The sequence below is a fragment of the Pavona decussata genome, unplaced genomic scaffold (assembly GCF_977016875.1).
Source record: "Pavona decussata unplaced genomic scaffold, jaPavDecu1.1 SCAFFOLD_315, whole genome shotgun sequence".
Taxonomy (NCBI): domain Eukaryota; kingdom Metazoa; phylum Cnidaria; class Anthozoa; order Scleractinia; family Agariciidae; genus Pavona; species Pavona decussata.
Genome location: NW_028145706.1, coordinates 845270 through 862932, shown reverse-complemented (window position 1 = coordinate 862932; position 17663 = coordinate 845270). Strand labels below are relative to the sequence as shown.

The following is a 17663-nucleotide window of genomic DNA, read 5'->3' as shown; positions in this document are numbered from 1 at the left end:
TTTCATTTAATAGTTATTGCTTTTGATATTAGGGGGGGGGGGGGGGGGGGGAGTATATGAGGAGGAGAAAAGGGAGACCGGCGTTTTAGAGGTTAGCTTTTCATAATCTGTATTTGAAATTAATAGCAAGTTTTGTTCAGTTTGTTGTATAGAGCAGCTGTTTACATGAACACACGTGAACATAAGTTATAATGTAGAGAAAGAGAAACAACAACAACAACAACAACATTAGAATGGGTAGAAGGGGAAACTGCGAAATGTCGACTCCCCCAAAAAACTTTTTCCTTATTGTGCTTTCTTTTTGTGTAGATAAACCTGAAAATGTTACTTTAATTGTGAACATCACCCTCTCAAAGAACAAAGTGTGTGCAGACGTCGTGGTGAATTTCACATGTACAGCTAAAGATGCCAACCCACCGCCACACACTTATACTCTGTTTGAAAATGGAAGCCCTACGGTTCAGAATATGCCAAGTCCAGGAGTATGGATAAGAGCGCTGAGCACTGCTGGTGAAGTAACCTACAGTTGCGAGGCTAGGAATTCCATAGAATATGATAGAAGCAGCAATTTCACTTTCATTGTGGAAGGTAGGTTTCAATGCAAATGTTTCTGTGATGGCTTTGCAAGTTTATATTTCTTCTTAGTTACTCGTGTGGCATCAATGTAAGCTGATGCTTAACTGTAGCCTAAGTCTTCAAAGAAGGAGATATTGTTTGCTCAACAACATTTGCCTTGTGTCTTCAGAGAAGGAAATATTTGCTAGAAATGATTCACTATTTTTTGCGTATTATCTGCAAGTGAGCTCTTAGAAACATCCAGATTCTTTTCAAATCAAATCTGCTGTTTGTGTTTTGTTTTAACACATATCCATTTTGTTAATATAATGCCCTGACCAGCTGCTGAATGTGTATCGTTTGTCATTGTCGATAAATTGATTATTTTCTTCACCTTGTTTTTCCAGTTCCAGTAAACATAACAGTTGATCAGGTACACGGTAACAAGACCCTCGAGGAGGGTGGTGATTTGTATTTTAACTGCAGTGCACCTGGTTTTCCTGGAGTAACCGTATCATGGTCAAAAGTTGGTGGTAATTCACCTGATGTGCGAGGTTCTTGGTTAAACTTCACTCGCATCACGAGAGATGAAGCTGGTGATTACATTTGCCATGGAAACAACACTTGTGGACGAACAAACTCGTCCGTGAGAAGCATTGATGTGCAGTGTAGGGTCATTTCTTCCTTTCTAAAATTAAAATTTAAGCTTTGCTAAAAGCATGTTAACAAAATGTAGATTGGAATTGAGGTTTAATGGATAAGTTCTTTTGACAGGTATTATTTGTTGCTGTTTTATGAACATTTTTCCCCCCTTAATCAACGGCTTTGAAATATTATGCATCTACAGTTAGCATACATGTTCAATGTTATTTATCAAAAGACATTTCTAGTAGTAATTTCAACATTGATGGCATCCATTGTTTTACATGTATGCTTTTTCTATTCTTTTCTGAGTAAATAATAATAATAATAATAATAATAATAATAATAATAATAATAAGGATAATGATGATGATGATGATGATGATGATAATAATAATAATAATAATAATAATAATCCTCATCATCATCCTAATAATAACGATGATGATGATGATGATGATGATCATAGTAATAATACATGTAAGCAATGGACTAAATGACACTCTCAGTGTACTTTTCAGTGACACTGATAATGTTAGCTTCAATAATTGCAATTAATTCTACAATACTACAATTTTAAAAATTACTGAAACTTCTATGGTACTGTATTTAGATAAAAGAAAGAAAGTAATCAGAAAGAAAAGAGAAAGAAAGTCCTACATTAAATTCATGATTCTGTAAGTTGATGTCGTGTTGCAACTGTAATGCAACTGTGCATATGGAGGAAAATGACCAGACAAGTCCAGCGAATCAGGTTTTGGCCATTGCATCCATGGCATGTACAACATATACAGTATATAATTAAAAGAGTGGAATACTCCTCACAACATTAAGTATGACCTGAAAAAAGCAAGGCCAGGGGAAATGGATAGCCCAAGATAATTTATTTATCAATCGTTCACCAAAGTAAACTGAGCTGGATAGTTGTTGATATTTAACAAGTTGTATAGTGCTGTGGCAAGGTAAATATCTACCAGTAATCACAGATACTGACTGGTGAGCAATGGTTCTTAGTTAATCGCAAATTGCCAAATACACAGCTCCAATAAGTCACTTTATTTATGAAAAATTAGTAGAAAAACTTGTGCGAAAACCAGAACAATGCCAGGAGGTGAATAACAAACACTCCTCAGGAGCGTTGCCTGATGACCCTAATAACGGCTTTGAAGTAGACTAGACAACAGTACGATAATGTCTAAATTTAGCCCTTACTACTGGCTCGCCTTAGGTAATACCAGCTGAAAACCCATCTTGCAAACAGTGCCAGCAGCAACCTGCAACCTGCAATGGAGAATAATGGAAGCATGGACATTTAAGGGCGTCAGCTGGCCCCTCTACCCACGTTACTTTTGATTATAAGGCAGATGAGACAGGTTAGCATCAGAAAATGAAAGACAATGTAAGCAACATCTTTTTTTACAAAACTTGTATGATGGCCATCAAAATTATCCTGTAGGCTGAAGGTTTTCTTCATCTTACATGGATATTTGATCGAATTCAAGCATCATTATCTTGCAACAACACATTTTATGTGTAATTTTTATTGTTCTCCCTGAAAAACGTTTTCAATACAAGGGCTCATTAGTTTGCTCGGGCTTAATTTGATTAATGCTTGGAAACGCTAATGACTAACTATAACTGCATGCTTTGGTTGCTGAAATAACTAGATTGTTGTATGCTCTTTTTACATTGTTGGAGAAAATGTAAACTTTTAACTGATGATGTAGCGTGAGAGCTGTAAGTAACCCATCTTTTAGGCTATATTAATACAGTTGCATTGTGAATTTATTTAGTTTTATTAAAAGAAGAAAAATAAAAACTGGTCAACTGAGGGATAATCTGTTTAATAAATTATGGTCGTTCTTTTCTTCAGATAACCCCGCTAATGTCACTTTGCTGGCTAATACAACTGAAAATAAAGACTGTTCTGATTCGTTGTGGGTGAATTTTACTTGTGTGGCGTCTGAAAAAGCTAATCCAGCAGTGGGAAGCTATCAGCTGTATCGGAATGAAGAGCTGATCAGTGCAAGCGACAGTGGAACATGGAATGAGGAACCACCAGAAAAAGGAGAATATGATTATAGCTGCCTGGCAATACATCCTGTGAAAAATGTGCGAAGTTCAAACAATGTTACTGTCACTTTTAAAGGTGAGTTTGGTAAAAAGTCAAAATTGAAAGACATAAACAGGCACCTTATTGTTTGGTTAGTGTGCACTAATCAGACGACACTTACATCCCCCGTAATTGAACTTGATTCCCCACATTCAAGATTTACACCACTTAATCTAAAATATTGTGTAAATTGATTGTGCTGGATTTTAATTTTGACGTCGAAAAAGCCGCCGCTCCTCTATCTATATTTTGACATACAGATGAAATATGGTGTAGAAATAACTATCACTTATCCGTTATGTTGGAATCAGTGTAACTCAGAAAACAATGCAATAGTAACATAATGAAACATAATGAAAAAAATACCAATGTGTGGCTCTGTAAAGAGAAACAAGCAAAGTAATTTGCCTTCTACTTCCTTTACAAATGAAATTAATTTGTCATGCTTTATTTCACATTAATACATGTATAGCCAAAATCGTTATTGGCCCATCAATTAAGATGCATTAATTACAATAATATAGCTATTTACCGTCAGTCATTGCAAATAAAATAGTCATTGTCTCGGCCTTGTTTTCCAGTTCTATCTCAAATATCTGTCTACCTGACAAATGGCAATGGGACGGTCCATGAAGGTGGTAATGTGTCTTTGTTCTGTAATATATCTGGGTTTCCTAAACCAACCATTACCTGGTCAAAAGATGGAGAACCTATTGATGAACCTGTTCAGAACAGTCGCTGGTTAAACTTCATTGACATCAAAAGAGACAAGGCTGGGAAGTACAGGTGCCATGCAAACAACACGTGTGGAAAAAGACACTCTGAAGTAAAAATAATTGATGTGCAGTGTAAGGACTATTCTAGTTAACACACGTTTCCATATCTCAAACTGACTTTGGACACCTTGTGAGATTTACATAACGTGGTGTTGCTTATTATCACTGCCGTTCAGGACAACAGAAATCCATTTAGTAGGCAGAGAACTAAGTAAATAAAGTGCCATTTAAGCAAGGAACCCAACAGCGTGTTAGGTTTAAGCACAATGTTAGCTTTCATTGTTTGTGCTGTCCATGTAACCCTAAGCAGCTAACCTTCAGTCGTCAGTGTAGTGTAAGGATAGCAGAAATGAAGGATTCGAGGCGCACACTATTCTGATATTTTCCCTTTTTTTAATCACTTAGATTGAAGTTTGAAATAAGTTTTATTTTATACAGTTCTAAGTGAAAGACTAAAGTCAGTTGGGCACATGGAAACGAATGTTAACCGACCATTTTTCTCTAACTTGTCTTTCTAATTAAAATGTATCAAGCTTTGCTAAAATAGTGAAACAAAATGTTCAATCTTCAAGGTTTAACGACCTACTGGTAAGTTTCCTTGAATAGCAAAACTCATTGTACTTTCTTTCTATATAAAAAGTCTACACAGCACCAATTGTAGCTTTTTAAGAAAACTATCCGTTACTACATGTAGGTTTTAAGAACATTCAATGAATCCTTAGATAGACTACTGTATTGGGGAATTTTAGTCTGACTTCCTTGCATTCATTTAATTTTTTTGAGAACATAAGTGTAAGTGTACGTTAGAACCACGTTGTTTCATTTAATAGTTATTGCTTTTGATATTGGGGGGGGGGGGGGGGGAGTATATGAGGAGGAGAAAAGGGAGGTTAGCTTTTCATAATCTGTATTTGAAATTAATAGCAAGTTTTGTTCAGTTTGTTGTATAGAGCAGCTGTTTACATGAACACACGTGAACATAAGTTATAATGTAGAGAAAGAGAAACAACAACAACAAAAACATTAGAATGGGTAGAAGGGGAAACTGCGAAATGTTGACTCCCCCCCAAAATCTTTTTTCTTATTATGCTTTCTTTTTGTGTAGATAAACCTGAAAATGTTACTTTAATTGCGAACATCACCCTCTCAAACAACAAAGTGTGTGCAGACGTCGTGGTGAATTTCACATGTACAGCTAAAGATGCCAACCCACCGCCACACACTTATACTCTGTTTGAAAATGGAAGCCCTACGGTTCAGAATATGACAAGTCCAGGAGTATGGATAAGAGCGCTGAGCACTGCTGGTGAAGTAACCTACAGTTGCGAGGCTAGGAATTCCATAGAATATGATAGAAGCAACAATTTCACTTTCATTGTGGAAGGTAGGTTTCAATGCAAATGTTTCTGTGATGGCTTTGCAAGTTTATATTTCTTCTTAGTTACTCGTGTGGCATCAATGTAAGCTGATGCTTAACTGTAGCCTAAGTCTTCAAAGAAGGAGATATTGTTTGCTCAACAACATTTGCCTTGTGTCTTCAGAGAAGGAAATATTTGCAAGAAATGATTCACTATTTTTTGCGTATTATCTGCAAGTGAGCTCTTAGAAACATCCAGATTCTTTTCAAATCAAATCTGCTGTTTGTGTTTTGTTTTAACACATATCCATTCTGTTAATATAATGCCCTGACCAGCTGTTGAATGTGTAACGTTTGTCATTGTCAATAAATTGATGATTTTCTTCACCTTGTTTTTCCAGTTCCAGTAAACATAACAGTTGATCTGGTACACGGCAACAAGACCCTCGAGGAAGGTTGTGATTTGTATTTTAACTGCAGTGCACCTGGTTTTCCTGGAGTAACCGTATCATGGTCAAAAGTTGGTAGTAATTCACCTGATGTGCGAGGTTCTTGGTTAAACTTCACTCGCATCACGAGAGATGAAGCTGGTGATTACATTTGCCATGGAAACAACACTTGTGGACGAACAAACTCGTCCGTGAGAAGCATTGATGTGCAGTGTAGGGTCATTTCTTCCTTTCTAAAATTAAAATTTAAGCTTTGCTAAAAGCATGTTAACAAAATGTAGATTGGAATTGAGGTTTAATGGATAAGTTCTTTTGACAGGTATTATTTGTTGCTGTTTTATGAACATTTCCCCCCCCCCCTTAATCAACGGCTTTGAAATATTATGCATCTACAGTTAGCATACATGTACAATGTTATTTATCAAAAGACATTTCTGGTAGTAATTTCAACATTGACGGGATCCATTGTTTTACATGTATGCTTTTTCTATTCTTTTCTAAGTAAATAATAATAATAATAATAATAATAATAATAATAATAATGATGATGATGATGATGATGATGATGATGATGATGATAATAATAATAATCCTCATCATTATCATCATCATCCTAATAATAACGATGATGATGATGATGATGATGATCATAGTAATAATACATGTAAGCAATGGACTAAATGACACTCTCAGTGTACTTTTCAGTGACACTGATAATGTTAGCTTTAATAATTGCAATTAATTCTATAATATTGCAATTTTAAAAATTACTGAAACTTCTATGGTACTGTATTTAGATAAAAGAAAGAAAGTAATCAGAAAGAAAAGAGAAAGAAAGTCCTACATTAAATTCATGATTCTGTAAGTTGATGTCGTGTTGCAACTGTAATGCAACTGTGCATACGGAGGAAAATGACCAGACAAGTCCAGCGAATCAGGTTTTGGCCATTGCATCCATGGCATGTACAACATATACAGTATATAATTAAAAGAGTGGAATACTCCTCACAACATTAAGTATGACCTGAAAAAGCAAGGCCAGGGGAAATGGATAGCCCAAGATAATTTATTTATCAATCGTTCAACAAAGTAAACTGAGCTGGATAGTTGTTGATATTTAACAAGTTGTATAGTGCTGTGGCAAGGTAAATATCTACCAGTAATCACTGATACTGACTGGTGAGCAATGGTTCTTAGTTAATCGCAAATTGCCAAATACACAGCTCCAATAAGTCACTTTATTTATGAAAAATTAGTAGAAAAACTTGTGCGAAAACCAAAACAATGCCAGGAGGTGAATAAAAAATACTCCTCAGGTGCGTTGCCTGATGACCCTAATAACGGCTTTGAAGTAGACTAGACAACAGTACGATAATGTCTAAATTTAGCCCTTACTACTGGCTCGCCTTAGGTAATACCAGCTAAAAACCCATCTTGCAAACAGTGCCAGCAGCAACCTGCAACCTGCAATGGAGAATAATGGAAGCATGGACATTTAAGGGCGTCAGCTGGCCCCTCTACCCACATTACTTTAAATTATAAGGCAGATGAGACAGGTTAGCGTCAGAAAATGAAAGACAATGTAAGCAACATCTTTTTTTACAAAACTTGTATGATGGCCATCAAAATTATCCTGTAGGCTGAAGGTTTTCTTCATCTTACATGGATATTTGATCGAATTCAAGCATCATTTTCCAATCTTCAACTTCAGTTCTCCATTCCCTTGAAGAAATGGATTTAATTCAGTTATGAGCATTGACTATCTAGTACTATCACTTGGATTAGAGCATTGCTTTCTTTCGAGATTTCAAGGACGGTACACGCATGCGTAAGAGGTTCCAGGACTCTTTTCCACAAAATTCCACTAGAGGATTTCATTGATGACTGCCGCTTAAACACTAACCAAGCGTGTGTCCGCTTAGTTTAGAAAATGAATGATGGCTTGAGCTTGTGAATTAGTTTTCTTAGGTATCTTTTAATATTTTCATTTCATCAAAATTTTAGTATACGATGGTGGAATGATAATTTGTCATATATTATTATTTGTAAATAGGTGAAGATTTATAAACAGGTTTTCTTAGGAGATTTTAATAAAGTTTGTCACTATTTATTATTGTTATTATTATTATTATTATTATTATTGTTATTAATTTATAATAATAATAATAACAATAATAATAATAATAATAATAATTAAATGGATTTAATGTAATATCACCTTTCTCTTACAATAATAATAATAATAATAATAATAATAATAATAATAATAATAATATTAATAATAATAATAATAATAAAAAACAAAAAGGATAAAAAAACAACAACAACAACAGAAATTGCAACACTACTACTTAATCACTGCTATGACTAAATTTGTCAAACATAGGGTGAACTCCCCATTTATGTGTAATTAGGCCTACGCTCTAACATTTAATATTTTTTTGTACTGGTTCTTTTCAGATCCTCCATTAGCCGCACGTAGTGGTCGGAATTCCACTGTGTTCCGTGGAAGCCCTGCCTCTTTTGACTGCGCTGTTAATGGAAACCCTGAACCTAACATCACATGGTACAAAGGAAGTACTGCTGGTGGAACTGTACTCTCCCTTGGAAAAGCCTTGAATTTTCCGCACACCAAGTTAGATGACACTGGCTGTTATACCTGTTCTGCAAGTAACAGTTTGGGAACAGACACTATCACCGATTGCCTTAAAGTCGGTGAGTCATTTACTGCCCGCGGGGCGTAAAGTTACTTACAATTTAAAGTTAACGTTCAATTTAGATGTTGTTTGATTTAGGATTTAGATGTCCGTTGATTTCGGTTGCCCCCTCATTAGCTATTATTTGATAGAAATCTCGAACTCATAGTTTGGTTGACATTATTACTAATACATTGCTATTGTTTTCTAGTAATCATATAGCTTCTAGTTGCTAGATATTTGTGTTTTCTCGTACCGTTTGGGTTCAGACAAGATGCCTGGCATAAAGGAGGTCTGCCCTGGTCACTTTCACCCTCACTTGTTATTCACCCCCCAAAGAGTATGCGTCTTTTATAGCTGTACAGGCCCGCAAATGATCCCGGCCCGCAAATGATCCCTGGACCGGAAATGATCTCCAAATTGAACCTCAAATGATTCCCGGACGGGAAATGATCCCCATATTGGACCGCAAATGATTCCCGATCGCCTTACCATAAATATAAAATGGAACGGACTCAAATTTGGACAGTGGATTTAAACTTAAGGGAATTCCTTTTTTTTTTAATAACACCACTCGTTATATTTAAGCTATCTGCATGCAAATTTCTCAACTTTAAAAGTTATAATATAGCAGCACAATACAACAGAACAATTTACCTATAAACTGTAACATACATACAATGCCTAAAATGTGCACGAATTGTACAAAACTCTTCCAAATTTGATAAAGAGCGGGTCAGTTAAGATTTTCGCAAGTTTAATTTTATTTCATTTTTTTTTTTCGAAAAAGGAAGGAGAATCGGTCAATGCGCTTCAGATGGCAGTCAAATCTCACCCACTACCGTCGCCTTTGTTCTTAATCGGATCTTAGTCTTAAGCATAACGTTTAAGCCTCGGTCGTCCAATACGTTATCGTGTAATATGTTGATTTTGTCTTTCGTTTTCGTTTTGCTGCTAGTTGGACTCCCAGTCTTTTTTTTTTCTATTTTTTTTTTACAAAACACACTGTCGTCGGCATAGACCTACAGAAGACCATTGTCCCCCTCCATGGCAAGCCGCAAGCCTTAGCAACCGATTTTGCCATCCATATTTTTTCTCAATCACTACAGGGGGCATATCGTTTACGGGAGTGCTGTTGATAGTTTAAAATCACATTTTCGGTGCAATACGAGTCTCACCCATCCCATTGTAAAAAGTTCACAGCAATCAACATTCACTCACTGCATGCAGTCGATTATTTCCGGTTCAGTCAAAAAACCTTCGAAAAATCTGGAGTAAATAAAAGTTATCGTCGATGTGCAGCGAGTATTAAACACAGCAAAGCAAAGGCAACACATCCCATTGCTCGTCCTTTACTAGCGATACACCCGAGATAAGAACGGCAGAGTTCAAAATCTCCCTCTGGAGAAATTTCTACTAAATATATCAGAGTTAATTAGCCGGCTCACGAAGCAAAGGCGACGCACCCAATTACTTTTTGTTCTCAGGCGACACACCTGATAGCCTGCGAACGTAGACGTATTTCCGGACGTCGAAAAAATTCCGGCGGAGAAAATCTCGACAGCCGGAAACACGTCTACGTTCGCAGGCTACACCCCTGAGAGAACAACTGGCATGTATGTTCCAGTTTATATAAAGTAAATTGTTCTGTTACACTGAGCTGCTACATTATAATTTTTAAAGTTTTGAAATGTATATGCATGTAGCTTAATATAACGACTGGTGTTATTAAGGAAAAAAAAACAAAGTGTATAAAATTTAAATCCACTGTCCAAATTCGAGTCCATTCCATTCAATATTTATGGTGAGGTGATCGGGGATCATTTCCCGTCCGGGGATCATTTGCAGTTCAATTTGGGGATCATTTCCGGTCCGAGGATCATTTGCAGGCCGGAATCATTTGCGGGCCTGTACATATTTGCTGGTGAAATCTGGCTTTCTTTTAACTGGGCTCTTGCTGAATTAAATCGAAACCTGTAATTTTTTTTGCTGTGATATTTTGGTTGAGAAGAGATGCGGTTAGCAACCCAAACCTGTGCAACTCGTTGTTATTAAACTTAACCGTTTTTATCAAGGGTAGCAGATTAGCATCAATGATCAGAGGAAAAAAAAGAAAAAGAAAAATTAAAAAAGCAGTGTCCTAAGTATCTTATTCTTTATTGTCTCACTTTTCGTAGGACTGCCGCCCACAGCTAGCACTGGCAAACCATCGGAACCTACTTCAAAAGGTAACTATTTGCTAGAAATTATCTGTAACGTGATCCAGTTAAGAAAAGGCCTCATTTACCCATAAAAATAAAAAATAAATGAATAAATTAATAAAAAATTGTGCTGCACCTTTCACAAAAAAGTGTAAGGTGCATTGATGTGCTTGTCCACAGTCGAGGATAAGGTTGACATTGGGCCATGCTGTCAGTGTTAGAGTGCGTTTTACCGTTATGAAGAGAAATAATAACAGTTTGTTAGTTTTGTAATCATTTGTATCTAATTGTGAAAACTAGGAACCAAAGTGTGACTTAAGGATGGTGCCTCCTTATGCAAAGGTATTTTTTCTCAGTTTATGGCCGCAAGAAAAGAAGATCTTAGCAAAGGCTATTGAAATTTAACAATAAAATTGTGGGTTATCACACATTTTTCAGAGATATTAAGCAACAATAATTTTAAAAGCTTTAAGAAACATAACAATGTATGGCATTTTCTCGGAATTGAATCTTGATTATCTCTGAAAAATGCGTGATTACCCACAATTCGTTTGGACTTCGACAATCCTAGCTAAGATCATTCTTTTTGCATAGTCATAAATTGCGCATAAATACATTTATATTAGTAGGCACCGTCCTTTTCTCGGAGCTTCCGGAGATGCAAAAAACGTATGCACAGTAGCAAACGGAGGCACAGTTCTTAAAGGGAACCTCCATTCTCAGAGCAAATTGGCGTTAATTTTGTTGGAAATTGTGCCTAAATTTCAAAGATTATTTTAAAAAGTAGAGATAACGTTTAAGTGTTCTAAAAATTGGATTTTATCATAGCCAATTGTCGCTTTTAAACTTTCTGCGCGCTGCCATTTTGGGTTCCTCGACGTCATATGCTTGCCCAATTATTCTGCACAAAAGAACATCTGTTCAGTGCCTCTTGGTTGGTATGTTACATATTCTTGCAAAAGTAAAATCAAAGAAATTCACTGTTTTTTCAAGTTTTCAGACCACTTGCTGCCGCGTTTTACTTGGGTATGTTCCCCCTTTTTAGATGACGCAAAAGATTTGTCGGTGCCCGTTTCCAGCAACTTTGGGGTCTCATGACACACTCTTCTTTGCATCCAAAGCTGGAACGATGATGAGCATCAGAAATTTCATTTTAACCCTATTCAGCCTTGTCGCAGGGGGGAGAGGGGGGGGGGGGGGGGGCGATGGCGCAGTGAATTTAATGCATAACTTTATAATATTAAAGCAAGCACAACCAAACTTTATGAATTTGGTATATTGTTCACGGCAAGGCGGTGTTCTTCGAAAATTTGATATTTAAATTTGATTACCTCTATTGTGAAAGTGTTTGTTGTATCAGGTTTCTTTATTGGTTTTGATTATTTCTGAGCTAATATGATATTTTTCTGGGGTTTTAGAGAACTGCATGTAGCAGTGATCCAAAAAATAATTATGGAAGAAGATGGCGGCTGTGGAGAATCAATAACGTAATCAGTCAGTAATTAGTAACATCATCATCTTATTTTGTGGACGCCAAAGAAAAATGTTCTTCCATTGTCATAGATTTTACAAGTTACGAAGAGGTCAGGAACTTATAAAAAGCCCAAGCTGGCTGAATAGTGTTAACGCGAGCAAAGAGGCTATATGACGTCTCAAGACGCATTTAAAATGGATCCTTTAAAGAAGTGAGCCAGGAAAGCAATAATCATTCCCGAGCTTTTCTCATCAGAACGAAATGAAATAATCATTATGCATTTTTAAGACCCACTTAAAGGACGCTGAATTGCTTTATTTCTAATAATACAATCGGTTAGGAAATATTTGCTGACGAATAGAATTTTTATGTTTTTCTCTCGGTATTTTCTCAACTGTTTAAATAATTTGTCGCCAACGGGCTTCGTATAATGTTATGTAATCGAACAAAGCTCGCCAGGTTTAAAAACAAAAAAAAAAAAAAAATATATGTTATTTACCGGGCGGGAGGTCCGTATGGGAAAAAACTGTGCCCGAGGTCTTGAGTACGGCCTGAGGCCGAAGGCCGAGGGCCGTACTCAAGACCAAGGGCACAGTTTTTTCCCATACGGACCGACCTAGACCGGTAAATAACTTATTTATTTTTTTTCTGTTTGTTTGCTTTTTTTTCGCCGGGACGTTTGTAAGAGTGTAAGTTTAAGGCTGGAGGAGGAAAGTGGTAACAAAATCCTATAAAACAAATGTAAATAGGGCATCAATTTAAGTGGCATGTTTGTAGGAAGTTTAATTTTATTTTCACTCGCAAATCATCATGTAAAAAAAGAAAAAGCCATTTAAGAGTCATTGAAATGACAATCATCTGTCAAACGTCAAAAGTGGATGAATGTTGACACGCTGCAAATGATGACACGCATGTCCAAAAGGTCTAAAAATATCGATCGAATGATAAAAATTATGAATGAAAACTCAAACACGACGCAGTTTACTTTTCTTAACGGTTCGTTACATGTTTAAAACGTCCCTGGATTTGTGAAAACTAACTTTCCAAAAGCAAGTTCAAGTTAATCTGAGTCTGAGTCATCTGAGATGATAATGTGGCGTTTTCGCGGCTTTGACCGAGCCGAGCTTTCACCACTGCTTCAAGGCGCTGTATTGAAAGAGAAATTGAACGTGCAGTCTTCAATTTTACTGATGTTCGAACCAGCGAAAAAAAAAAAAACCAAGGGATCCTCGTCTGAAGAAGCTTGCTTGTCTTCTCTCGGCTTGAATGGGTGCTGCAAGGCTTTGACTGCTTGATTAAGCGGTGCATCGCTTGAAGAGATGGGAGATTTCGTTTCGCTGCTCAGTAGCAAGGACATCTTGCGCTGGTGGTCGTCGGAAGCAGTTTTGTAGGAATCTAAGCTTTTTGTATTCTTATGTCCACTCCGCTGAGCTACATAATAAACATGAATTTCTGCATCCATCAGCCTTGAAATGCAGGTTTCTGGCACAGAATGGTTGGTTACATTTTCAGGCAGTTCTGCATTCTTCTCAGCCTTCGTCAAAAATTCTCCGATCTTGTTTTTTCCGAGAGGAGCTCGACTGTACCACACAGGATCTGCAGGCTTTCTTTTGTGGTTTATTGTCAGGAAGACAGGAAGAAAGGCGTCTCGGGTCTCTTCATTTCTTCAGGACGATGGCTGGCGAACTTTAGATACAAATGAGCTAGCGCTGAATACTTCTCTGGAGCGATGCAAGTGTACCTGGCTCGTACACTCCGCCATCCTCCGCCATCCTCCGCCATCTTTTTTACGGACGTCCATGAAAAATCTGCACAGCAGAATGTTGAGCTCGTTAGGAGGAACGTTTTCCAAGGTTCTTGTCTCTCCAACTGAGGAACAGTATCTTCGCCAAATGTTCAGATCGTAAGTTGTCTTTTTTTTAGTGTTACCAGGGCGAAGTGAGTGAATAAAATCTTGAATTTTGCTTAATTGCCTGTCTTGTTCAACTTCAAAATCCGGACCGTGGTCCGTATCGTAAAAAGCTGGACCGGTTACGAGCGCGCGATTAGCCAATCAGATTCGAGGATTTGAGATTCCGGCCCACGGAGATGCTTCAGAAAAAAATAAATGACTTTATTTATTTAAGTGTCGAAGTTTTTAGCGCTGCAGCGCTAATTGGGGACAGTATAAACCAGTGAAATAAATATGCAAACTGAAAATAACATGGTTAAAAATCCCAACTGGTGGGAGGCAAATCAGTTGGCTATTTACAAAGCGTGGCCTTGGAGCGGGACTTGAACCTGGGGCCTCAAGATTACCCGTCCGGCTCCCCTAACCACTAGGCCACGCCGCTTCCCACGACAGACAAGACAAGGGCTGAAGGTTACGCATTTCAATGAAATGAGGTAAGGTAGGCAAAGTCGCACAAGAGCCTAAGTGGCCCACACGGCCGGAGCTTAGCCCGGTTTCTGTAGCATGAAGCAACTAGGAGTATTGCTACTCCCCCCTTGATGGGATGCCAGTCCATCGCAGGGTTACCCCTAGTAGTATGTCGCCGGTACCCATTTATACACCTGGGTGAAGAGAGACAATGTGGAGCAAAGTTTCTTGTCTAAGGAAACCACACAGCAATGAAGAGACCAACCTGGCCTCGAACCAACGACCCTCAGATCCTCCGACCGTCCGATCGAAAGTCCGACGCGATAACCACAACACCACCGCGCCTCCTCAATGAAATGAACCCCCTATCTATTGTCAGAGGTTAACTCCTTGTGACCTTGCTACCACGGGGGTCATTCTTTCAGTAACATCCACCGTATGAACATCTCATTTTTCCCCCCTCCTCCTTCCCTTTTCCTATCCGCTTTTGGTCCTTGTTTAATAATTCTGACCTAACCTTTAAATGAGCTTAGTATGTCTCAGATTTAAAGATATATTAAATCGATTCAAAGGAAATTAATTATTCATTAAATCCGGTTTGCGCTATGAAGTATTCATAGGACGCTTCTCTTTCAACAAGTGTTTCTCCAAGTACCTCCGCGTCCTTCAGCACAAGCGATTCTCTTTCAACAAGTGTTAATTTCTCCAAGTAACTCCGTGTCCTTCAGCGCGGGAAGTGAAGCCTGATGATAAAATAATAATATAATAATAATGGCTGCCAATATTTCCCACAAAATTGAAAATGGCTTACTTTGGTGTTAGCAAATCATTACGTTCAACATGTATACGTTATGTTGACAAATTCTTGCTCTTTCCGTAGAATCTGTGGAGTTCGTTCGAGTGGTGACTTTAACCATAACCAACAAAGACTGTAATAATTTTCCAGAAGATGAGTTTCGCACAGAGGTATTAAATATTTTGTGTTGTCTTAAATCGATTGTTAACAAAGCTAAACTGGTATTACATGCCAAAGAGAAGGTAAAAATCCCTGAAGCTCCCTTTTACAACTTGAGTAGGTTGGACTCCTATATTTAACTTACACGTGCGCAAAAAATAAGTGACCATTATGATTTTCTGAGTTCATAAGGAGGGATTAGACGTAACAAGAGACAGTTATTCTTGATGAAGATAGAAGCTGGTTTCGTGGCCCGATTTATTATTTTTATCTTTGTAGGTTGAGAAGACACTAGAATCTTTCGGCCTGAAAGGTGTTGGAGTCGCAGTTCGGTATGATTTTCCTCACCTTTTAATTTTCTTGTTGCAAGCTTTTTAAACAGGTGCAGCTGAGCAATCTCTCAATTTTTATCTGTTAGGTGTGGTAGTGTGATCGTTGATCTTGTTCTGCGATTCAATCAAAACGTAGCTGAAAGCAATGTGATATCTACTCTTAAGACTGCTGCAGAACAAAACGAATTCGGATCGTTTAATGTGGATCCCAATTCAATTAAGTCGGCTCCGTGCTCAACCACTTCCTCATCACCTACCAGCACAGGAGGCACACAAGGTATAGTAAAGGGTTTGTGTCACATTTACTTTTGCTTATGCTAACGTTTGAACAGCTGAATAAAATTCATTATGTGTAGTTGGTCGCCATGATAAATGGAGTATTCATGACACTACAATTTCTTTGTAGAACAAGAGATTATGATGATTACGTTATAGTGAGTAAATTGAGTAAAACCATTTTCAGTAGGTAGTGAATGTTTCAACTTGCAAACCTTAACAACAGTAACAACAGCCTTATTGTAAGGAGGTATTTCCTTTATGCGAAAGGAGCTACACGGTTTCATAGAGTTGTAAAAACTTAAGTTTCAAAAATGGACTCAGCAACAGTATAATCAACTAGCAGATTTAATTTCTTCTCATACTTACGCGCTCCTTTCGTCTCACGCACCAGTTTTCGTCTCATGCACCAGCTATCCTCCTTTCTCGGCACAAAGCTCGACACGCAGACTATTTTATTAAATCCAACACACAGCCACTTGAAACCTCCACATACACTACTTCAGCTCTCCATCAAAACCGCCTGAAATAGGATGTAAATTGCTTTTCGTAAAAAACCATAATGCTCCAGCAACTCTCAAGATATCTTTTTGTTTTTGAGTTAAGTCAATTACTTACTATTTTAAGAACAAAGCGGTTTTTTCCGCTGTGGCAGTGAGGTAACGTTGGGGAATGTTCCGGGGTGACAAATTTCTTACCAAGAGAAGGTTTCAATAAATTTTGTTCGTGTTTCAAATGCTTTCTTATTTCTTTTGCTTACAGAATGTAAACGCTCCAGCAATGACGTCATTTTGCTAGCGATCATCGGAGTTCTTGCCTTGATCGTCATTCTTCTCCTTGTAATCATAATTTGGCAGCGCAAGAAAGGTAAATTATTCAGTGAAATATCTTTCTGGCAAAGAATCTTGTATTTATTTTACTGAACGATGACTTTTATCCTTTTTTCAGGAACTGAAGAAAAGAAAAGGTACGGATTTAATCGAAAGAATACAGCAAATCATTAATATTTTCAAATCAATAAATTTTAGTATTTTGAATGCAAAGGGAAAGCTATTATGTTTTCAAAATTACAAGCAAAGTCTGATTTCCTCACTTGTATCTGAGTAAATGGGCTCTCGGAGACCTCTGCTGATGCTAAACAATTTTTTTCACTTACTCTGTGTTAAACGGAAAGTGGAAGACTTTATGGTCATGCTAATTATTGAAGGTAAATTAATCCTATCTAGACCGGGCTTTTTTTGTTCTGTCTTCTGGGGAACGGGGGGTGGGGGAGGAAGGGGGAGAAGGACTGTTGGTGCCCCACCAAAAAGTTATTCAGGTTCAAAGCCGCCGCGCGCCTTAGCTTCTAATGAAAAAAAAAAAAAAAACAAGAAGTAGTGTCTTGAATTAAATAAGAATTAACTTCCTCACAAACACCTTTGTTCTACCCTTAGACAATATGAGGTGCCTCCTGGTGATAAAGGATTCTATGACGTAAG

The 17663-nt window shown here is 37.5% G+C and overlaps 3 protein-coding genes across 5 annotated transcripts in view; 2 read left to right on the top strand and 1 right to left on the bottom strand.

The window, feature by feature from the left end:
* The window catches only part of LOC146454102 (uncharacterized), a 392508-nt gene that overhangs the window by 168681 nt on the left and 206164 nt on the right, over positions 1-17663 (bottom strand). The window lies entirely within an intron of this gene.
* The window catches only part of LOC146454111 (uncharacterized), a 143928-nt gene that overhangs the window by 119362 nt on the left and 6903 nt on the right, over positions 1-17663 (top strand). The gene's annotated exons all lie outside the window — the stretch shown is intronic.
* LOC146454112 (uncharacterized) overlaps positions 1-17663 on the top strand; it is an 80825-nt gene that overhangs the window by 56903 nt on the left and 6259 nt on the right. The window contains exons 8-22 of the mRNA XM_085095901.1: positions 310-588; positions 963-1223; positions 1811-1874; positions 2970-3346; positions 3892-4158; positions 5192-5470; positions 5845-6105; positions 8353-8607; positions 10766-10816; positions 15503-15588; positions 15857-15909; positions 15996-16186; positions 16948-17052; positions 17134-17152; positions 17619-17658. Of these exons, the coding sequence (XP_084952027.1) occupies positions 310-588; positions 963-1223; positions 1811-1874; positions 2970-3346; positions 3892-4158; positions 5192-5470; positions 5845-6105; positions 8353-8607; positions 10766-10816; positions 15503-15588; positions 15857-15909; positions 15996-16186; positions 16948-17052; positions 17134-17152; positions 17619-17658 (2588 nt within the window). The remainder of the gene's footprint in view (positions 1-309; positions 589-962; positions 1224-1810; positions 1875-2969; positions 3347-3891; positions 4159-5191; positions 5471-5844; positions 6106-8352; positions 8608-10765; positions 10817-15502; positions 15589-15856; positions 15910-15995; positions 16187-16947; positions 17053-17133; positions 17153-17618; positions 17659-17663) is intronic.